The sequence below is a fragment of the Phaseolus vulgaris genome, chromosome 9 (genome assembly GCF_051622355.1).
Source record: "Phaseolus vulgaris cultivar YP4 chromosome 9, ASM5162235v1, whole genome shotgun sequence".
Taxonomy (NCBI): Eukaryota; Viridiplantae; Streptophyta; class Magnoliopsida; order Fabales; family Fabaceae; genus Phaseolus; species Phaseolus vulgaris.
This window is the reverse complement of record NC_143506.1, coordinates 26,088,247-26,097,514: the sequence shown is the minus strand read 5'-3', so window position 1 is coordinate 26,097,514 and position 9,268 is coordinate 26,088,247. Positions and strand designations below refer to the sequence as shown.

Below are 9,268 nucleotides of genomic sequence, written 5' to 3'. Positions count from 1 at the left end.
AAACCAAATCAAACAGTTTTAAGAAAAAGAATACATAATTAACTTAATTAAAATTTTAATTATCTTATAATTTTATATATTTTAATTAAATATTATATATTGAGTCTTTAAAATATTTTTTTATTTTCTTATAGGTATCCTTTTATTTGAATCTTATCGTTAACTAATCGTCATTTAGTTTTTCTTTAATTAATTTTTTTCAATTTATACTTATTAGTCAATTTACTCTTGAAGAGTGAAGTAACCGTGAGACCAGTTCAAGAATATTGAAAAGAGAAAGAATAAATTATTATTAAATTACATAAAAAAAGTAAAAATATTAATCATATAATTTTATTAATTAAAAATAAAATTAGATAACAAGATATTTAAAGAAAAAAATTTAAACACTCGTACATTAAATATTTAATAAAAAATAACTAAATGTATTAATTACTTAAAATTTGATTAAGACTACAAATTAAATACACGAGAAGAATAATTAATAACATATTCTTCTGTCTTAAAGTCACTTTAGCTATAGTAGTATTCTAAATGTAGCATTTTAATCTTATAAAAAAATTTAAACATTAAAATTAAATGTGGAATGTGTACAATGTGATTAATGGCTGAGTTTGAATATCACCACTTTCTTCTAATAATTGAAAGAACCAATTAGTGCCTTTTTTGTTTTTTGGTGAAATGTTCTACTTAATTACTGACACGTGAAGTTTAAATCTATTTTGCTATAACTAGTTGATAACTTATTATAATAATTTGATAATATAAATATTTGAATTAAAAAAATAACTTTAAACATTATATATTATTATATTACAATAATATGTCGGGAATCCCACCTGATTTTAATGGGTCCATGACCAATGAATTTTGATAACTGATCCATTGAATATATTCAATGATGGCCATTTCAAAAGTTTTTGAATTATATCTCTCTTGAAAGATAAGTTTTAATTATCCACTACCTCTTTATGTGATAAGTCTTCCTCTTATTCTCTATATAAAGGGAACTTATGAGGAAGAGAAAGACATGTAAGTGAGAAGAGCAACATAGAGAATAAATGAGAGAATACATATCTACCATAGTGTGAGATTAGAAATCATAGTGAAAGGTTAGAGAGACATTTTATTCCATCTTTGTTGGGTGAGATTGAGTATTATCCTCACACAGTGAAAGAAATAAATATTGTAGTCTTACTTTCATAGTGGAGACATTTTCTAAAATAGGTCCCGTGGGTTTTTATTTCAAAAGTTGAGAAGGTTTTCCCACGTTAAAAATTCTCGGTGTCATTATTCTATTTTGCTCTATTTTTCTTTTATCTGCTTATTACTTCTGCAAGTGCCCATTTTGTATCTACACCAAAGAGGGAGAATTTGTTCTCATTTTCCCAACAGTGGTATCAGAGTTTGGTTCTGATACAAGATGGAATGAGCCATTTATGATGGAGACATGTTCAAGTTGACAACAGACAATTATTCCTATTGGAAACCCATGATGGAGGGTCACTTATACTGTAAGAATATGCATGAGCCCATTTCTTGCATAAACAAGCCAGAAGTTAAGAATGATAAAGATTGAGAACTTTTGAATCGAAAAACTGATGCAATGATTCAAAAGTATATTGATAGAAGTTTGTTTGAGCACGTGTCCGAATACACAAATGCTTGTGAGTTATGGACAAAACTTGAATCTATGATTCAAAAGAAAACTCCAAGAAATAAAGCATCTCTTATTAGAAGACTGGTAAAACATGACTACACGGATAGTCAAAGTATGATGGAACACTTAAATTCATTCAAGGGTCTTGTTAATCAATTAACAAAGATAGATATGAAGATTGATGATGAGTTGCAGGCACTTTTGCTACTCAGTTCGTTGCTTGAAAGTTGGGAGACACTAGTAGTCACGCTCAGCAACTCAATCCCTGATGGGAAAATCTCAATGGACACTATTTCAGACAGTCTGTAGAATGGAGAATCCAGAAGGAAAGAAAGAGGTACAAACTTTCAATATGAAGCAAATGTTATTGAGAAACGAGAAAGAGGTGAAACCCATGGGAGAAATGAATCCCGTGGAAGAAACAAAAGCAAAGCTAAAGGCAGTTCTCAATCTCGCACAAAAACAATATGCTATTATTGTGGCAAAAAAGGTCATAAGAGATCTGAATGCAGATTTCTGAAGAGAGATCAAAAAGCCGGAACTGTCCATTCAGACTTGGTTTATCCAAAAAAGAAGGATTGTACTCCAACCACAATCATCGACGTTGACGATGATTTTTTTCTTATTGGAGAAGACAATTACCTAAATATTGCATATGGTTATTGCTCTTGGATAATTGATTATGGTGCCTCTTTCCATGTAAGTCCACGTGAAGATTTCTTTTCAAATTACAAGAAATGTGACTATGGTACTCTGAAAATGGGAAATCATGTTACAAGCAAGATTATAGGTATTGGTGATATCATGCTACTAATAGACACAAGAAACAAGTTTGAATTGAAGGAAGTGAGGCATGTTCCAGAAATGCGTCTCAACCTTGTCTCAACGGGTAAGTTGGATGATGTGATTTTATAAGCCATTTTGGTACTGGAAGGTGGAAACTAGCAAAAGGGAACCTAATAATTGCCAAAAGTTCAAAGGAAGGATCTATTTACATTATGCAAAAAAGAATTTGTTTTGGAGAAGCAAATATTGCTACAGACTCCAAAGATGTTTGGCATAGACGATTGGGGCATATGAGTGAGAAAACACTCCAAATGCTCGCCAAAAACCACTTGCCAAATATAAAGGGTCAAATATTGGAATCTTGTACTGAATGCATTTATGGTAAACAATGCAAAGTTAGTTTTTAGAGATTAGGCAATCCCTCAAGGATACATGAGGTACTTGAACTTGTACATACAAATGTATGTGCACCATCTAAAAAATCTCTTGGTGGAGCCTACTACTTTGTTACATTCATTGATGATCACTCAAGAAGAGTATGGGTGTACTTGTTGAAAACCAAAGATCAGTTATTGTCAGCATTTAAGGAATTTCATGCTCTAGTGGAATGTGAAACTAGGAAAAAGCTTAAGTGTCTGAAAGTAGACAATGGTGGAGAGTACCGTGGTCCTTTTGATGCCTATTGAAAGATGTATGGCATTAGAATGATAAAGACACTACCAAAGACTCATCAACTGAATGGAGTAGCCGAAAGGATGAATCGTACTATTGAAGAGAAAGTCAGATACATGTTACAAGGTGCTAACCTCCCAAGTATTTCTGGGGTGAAGCAATAAAGATTGCAGTTGGTCTTATAAACCTAACACCTTCAAGACCTCTAGATGGAAAGATTCCAAAGGAAATGTGGTACAAGAAGAAGGCATCCTTCAACCATTTGAGAGTATTTGGATGCAAAGCCTTTGTTGATATTCCAAAGGATGAAAGAAAAAAGCTAGATGCTAAGGCCAATGAGTGCATATATCTTGGGTCCCCAAAGGATGAATTTGGGTACAGATTGTGGGATCCTATAAAGAAGAAAATTGTTAGAAGCAGAGATGTTGTGTTCATTGAGGATCAAACGATCAAAGATATTCAATAGAAAAACCAGTGCAAGTCCAAATATCACATTGATTCAAGGGGAGAGATTCCTCAACAGATAGATCCTGATCAAATAAACCAATAGACAGATCCTACTCATCCAGTTCCTGACCAGACTGATGAACAACCAGATCATGATCAAATATTGTTAGACCCTCAAATACAACAAGAATCTGAGCCTTTAGAGAAACAAATGCAAGTTGAATTGAGACGCTATGAAAGAAGAAGAAAGTCATCATCAAAGTATCCTTAAGAATATTATATTACTTTGACAGAAAATGGTGAACCTCAAAACTTCTCAAAGGCTATGGAGTAAATTGAGAAATGGGAGTGGATCAAAGGCATGGAAGAAGAGATGAACTCTTTACATTAGAACCATGCTTATGATCTGGTGGAGTTACCTAAAGGAAGAAAAGCCTTGAAAAACAAATGGGTGTATAGGCTTAAAACTGAAGAAGGAAGCCCGAGACCAAGGTATAAAGCTCGAATTGTTGTGAAAGGGTGCAATCAAAAGAAAGGAGTTGATTCTTATGAGATATTCTCACCAGTGGTGAAATATTCCTCCATAAGAGTAGCATTGGGTATAACACCTAACTTAGACCTAAAAGTTCAACGACTTGATATCAAAACAACTTTCCTAGAAGGATACATCAAAGAATAAATCTATATGGAGTGGCCCAAAGGCTATAAAGAACCGAGCAAGGAACACTTAGTGTGTCATCTGAAGAAGAGTTTGTATGGTCTGAAGCAAACACCTAGACAATGGTATAAGAAGTTTGAATCCTATCAAGTCTCTCATCATCACTTTCAGTTCAAACTTTACTCTCAAAGATCATGGTCCACTACATCATTTTCTGGGTATTGAAGTCCCTACTCTTAACTTTGGACACTTACACTTATCTCAACGAAGATATATTCAAAATATGATTAACTCTAACTTGCAACCTACACCAATGATCGCATCCTTAAAGCTTCCAAAAGATGTTAAGATTCAGCGTTATTTCGATCTGTCATTGTTGCACTTTAGTATGTTCTTCTCATTCGTCCTGAGCTAACCTACTCTATTAATAAGTTTTCACAATTCATGCTGCATAATCCCTATAATCACCACGGAAAGCTATCATGAGAATCTTAAAGTGTACTCTATGTATGGTTTTTTGACCATGATGGAGTTATTTTTTTGGTTTTTACCAAAATGAGGTCCGTTTAAAAAGAAATTACAAATTTAGGCAAGTCGTGCCAATTCGGCACGACTTCATATGCAGAAATCGTCCCAATTAGGTACAACTTCTGCCATGTCATACTAAAGTCGTGCCAAGTTGGCAGGACTTTTGCCCTGTCACTTCGTTCTCCATACCATCAGATTCCTTACATGTATAACTTTTTACCTTCTCCTTCAGGTACTTTTTCTACTCCACCAAATATATTTGGAACTTCGGCATTCACCCCTCTTTCTGCATATAATCCAACATCATCCATGCACTATCAACCCACACTGCCCTCACCAGCATCTCATAATGAAGCCAATAACAACGATGATGAACATGTCGTTGATGATCCTCTTCCACGAAGACCTCGACAACAAATACGAAGACCACATTGTGTCACGTCTTCCCATAACTAATTTACTTCTAGTTCAACTTTATATCTAGTTTTATTTTATATCTTGTAATGAATCTTACTAATTTGTTTAGTTCTAATTAATCTTTTCTCATCATTACGTGTTCTGTAAAATCATTACTTCTCAAGCTATTTATTTTGCAAAGTCACAACAATAATTCTCTATTCATTTTCCAAATACAATAAATTTTCATTTATGTATTTATTTCCAAATTCAATAACAACTTTCTTCATTTTTAATTAATCAAATAATCAAGTTATTGTATTACATTACCGTCAAACATGATCCATACACGATTATCCAATTTTTTATTCCTTAAAACTAACACTCTTACAAAATTATGTATCAAATTAATTTTTAACATTACATAACTTACTACCCAATATATAAACAACAAAATTAAAATAAAAATAAAAATTATGACGGGGCAGAAGTCGTGCCAAGTTGGCACGACTTCAGTATGACAGGGTTGAAGTCGTGCCAAGTTGGCACGACTTTAGTATGACATGACAGAAGTCATGCCTAATTGGGACAACTTCTGCATATGAAGTCGTATCGAATTGGCACGACTTGCCTAAATTTGTAAATTTTTTTAAACGGACCCCATTTTGATAAAAACAAAAAAAAATAACCCCTCATGGTCAAAAAAACCCTATTCTCTCTTTCAATAATGCAATACATTAAAGAATATCCGTGTAGGATTAATCAAAAAAATATTAATTATAATATTTTTTTTAACCTATTTAAATTTGTCATGCTAATAATACTTAAACAGACTGAAAATTTGTAGTTGCAACAACAAATGTGAAACAATCCGTCTAAACCAATAGATGATATAAAGATTGGATTTTAATTTTACTATGATGGTGTATTATATTACTTCCTCTATTCTTTAATTTTTAACCTTTAATATATGTCAAATCTAACTGAACTTGACTTGTTTTTTCATATCGAATTATTCATAACAGCATTTATATTTTCTCTAATCGATGTCATTTTCTAATATTTAATAGCAACTCCATTTCAAAATGATACTTCTTTTATTCTGTCACATTGATTAAAGAACCATTTAATTAACACAAAATTAGGCAAAAAGACATTACTAAATTTTCAATTATTGATCTCTTTTCAATATAAGTGATTTTGTATTAATTACTTTTTAACTATATGTAGGAATATTATTAGAAAAATAGTTAGAAAAAAACAAAAGCACTATTATTTTTAGAACTGAGAATTTTAGAGCAAGTGTAGATACTAGTTTTCCTTTAAAAGAGCTACTCTTCTTGTTAGATTATTCCAAGGATTTACGTCAAGAGTACGGCTTTCTTCCTTTATTCCTGCACTTGCATAACTTCTCATGAAACCCCATATTCCATACTTCAGGAGAAAAACAATTTTGTCGTTAAAAAAATATATTATGAATTAAACAATTTAAAAATATATTTTATTCTATTTATATCTTCTAAATTATAAAATCTAAAAATATCCTTTGAATTTCATAATCCGAAAATATCGTCTAGATTTTATAATCTAGAATATATTTTTTTTAAAATAAACTCATTCTATATTATAGAATCCCTTTTTTTATCAGTCATTTCGAAAACATCAATAAAATAAAGAATATTTTTTATATTTTAAAAGGTATGGAGTGACACAACAAGCTATGGAGGTGCAGAAAGAAATAGCCCAAAAATAAACCCCTAGTTGGGTCGGATCCTGGGCTAAGGCCCAACTTGTATTGGTGTCAGGCCCATGTATCAGAAGAGCCCATTTAATATAAAAATATTCCCTCCATTCGGTTTCCCTCCATCGAAAACAAAGTATGGAAAGCGCGGACGCGAACAGCGAAGTGGAAAATGACGCGGTAATGAAGATCTTGAGAGACAAATTCAGACTCTCTGCAATCGCCATCACCGAATCTCAAGGTTCTTTCTTCTTCTTCTTCTTCTTCTTCTTCTTCTCACGAATTTAAACTTGTAATTCGTTTGAGATTCGAGTTCCTAATTATCGTGCGCGGCAATTCAATTATGCAGCAAAACAAAACGGCATGGCAGTTTCAAAAGTCGTAGTCACTTGTATCGCGGACTTAGCCTTCAAGTATACAGGTAACAAACATCACTATCGTTTCGCTGCACATTCCTTTTCTGCCGGCACCTTGTTAGAATTAACCTAAACGGCACCGTATACTATAATCGTGTGATTGCAACGTGTATGACATAATGTCTCTTACGAGTTTATCAATATAGCAGTGCATATATCTTGCTTTTGTTTATTTTATCGGTGGCAACAGACTAGTTTAGGTTTTATTATTAATGCGAGTGTTGAGTTGAAATAATGAAATTGAAGGACGTTCTATGAGCAGAGCGCCTGGCTAAGGATCTTCATCTATTTGCGCAGCATGCGAGTCGTAAATCTGTAAATATGGAAGATGTGATACTTTGTGGTTAGTTTCATAACCTCTGAATGTTTTTCAAGAGAACGAAAACGAGTTTTGTTTCGATCTGTTTAATATTGTGTATTTTGGATTAAGGACATAGGAATGAACATCTATCTGGCTTGTTGAGGACGTTCTCCAATGATTTAAAAGCCAAAGATCCTCAATCTGAAAGGAAGCGAAAGAAAGAAGCCAAAAAGATCGACAAATGAACCGCTTAGCGCTTATGCCTGATGCACATATATGGCCTGTAACATATCTCGGTACGGTTGGAAAAAATTATGTTTTTCCTATCTGTGTTTTTGGACTTGGTTAACTAGAGCTGGAATCTATTGGTCCACCTTTACCATTTATGCATGCCCTCAAACTTAATACCAGCCACTATGAACTGTATAATTGAGTTAATTAATTTTAGGGCAATTTTTTATATGCAATTTCTCCTAATATATTATTTTAAGAAATAAGGAAAAATGTTTATTAAGAGATATCCGTTTCTTTAATGGATCTTATAGCAGATTTTTCCTGATAAGCACGGCTACTTTGTGGGATCTACCATTGCAAATGTCTGCCAGGTGTTACTAAAACAACACTGGTTTCTTAACAAAGTACCTATACTTGGGTATTTTTAAAATATATTTATAATATAGAAGTTAAAAATAATAAACGTTATGAAATTGTAACATTATATTTTTAATTTTCAAGTTTTAATATATTAATATGTATATAAATATGATTCATATGATTTTTTTTAACTCATACATATTTCTAATCTATTTTTATATTTTCATCTTTTGTTTCTCAAAGTTTCTTTTTAACTTAATTTTATTTACTTTTAGTTTCATTTGTTTTCATTCCATGGAACATGTACTTGTCAGTGTTGATGACCCTTGTAATGCTGGAGGGGCTTACCAAACTGAAATGTGTGGCATAGTGATGATACTATCCAATGGTTAGTTATTTTGTAAGTGTTATTATCTGAAGGTACATGCAAACATGCGGCAAGAGAAGTTAGAAGTGATTGTTTATAAATAAGGGTCACTAAGGATAGTTCCTGGAAAACAGGGGTGTCATGGCTGAAACTTAAAAAGCAAGGGGCACCATGTAAATATCTCACCTTAGTGGAGTGGTAGTTCATAACAAATTATAAACTTCCAAGTACGCAACATGTCAACAAAACAAAACAGTGAATACCGAATTAAATATTCTGTGTAGGTTTTGGAAATCATTTTATAGACTTTAGTTAGAATAGAACTAAATCTAAATAAATTCAATATGAATATATTATGGTATTCCACGTTGTTTACGAGTCGAGATCAATAGTAATTTATATACTTTTTCTTCAAATCCACTGAGACACCTTTTAAGGGTAAAATTGTAATGGAACATTGATATCGATAAAGTGATTGACCTTAGTAACGGAGTAGACACGGATCCTCAATATTGTTTGATTAATTCTGCGGAAACAAGAGGAAGGAGAAAGAGCTATTCACCCCATGAATGAAAGGGGAGCACCAAGAATCCAGAGAATGCACCTGGTCATGTTTTATCCGTTGTTCACGTTGAAGGCAATGTCTGGTCTAGTGTTTATCAAATAGATTAGTCTTCCTATCAGTCGGTGGTATGAGGAGGA

The 9,268-nt window shown here is 32.6% G+C and overlaps 1 protein-coding gene across 1 annotated transcript; it reads left to right on the top strand.

Moving 5' to 3' along the window:
* The first annotated feature begins 7,015 nt into the window (after positions 1-7,015).
* Positions 7,016-8,072, top strand: LOC137822696 (Histone superfamily protein). Its single transcript, XM_068627641.2, has 4 exons — positions 7,016-7,129; positions 7,238-7,309; positions 7,567-7,647; positions 7,735-8,072. Exons 1-4 carry the CDS (start codon positions 7,027-7,029, stop codon positions 7,848-7,850), a joined length of 372 nt encoding a protein of 123 aa, XP_068483742.1. The 5' UTR covers positions 7,016-7,026; the 3' UTR covers positions 7,851-8,072.
* Positions 8,073-9,268: the final 1,196 nt, after the last annotated feature.

What these genes read in the sequence shown, in the direction of transcription:
- LOC137822696 (XM_068627641.2), top strand. Translation starts at nt 7,027, where the DNA reads ATGGAAAGCGCGGACGCGAACAGCGAAGTGGAAAATGACGCGGTAATG. An exon ending in CGCCATCACCGAATCTCAAG is followed by an intron (nt 7,130 to 7,237) that starts GTTCTTTCTTCT and finishes TCAATTATGCAG; the next exon opens with CAAAACAAAACGGCATGGCA. An exon ending in GGAAGATGTGATACTTTGTG is followed by an intron (nt 7,648 to 7,734) that starts GTTAGTTTCATA and finishes TTTTGGATTAAG; the next exon opens with GACATAGGAATGAACATCTA.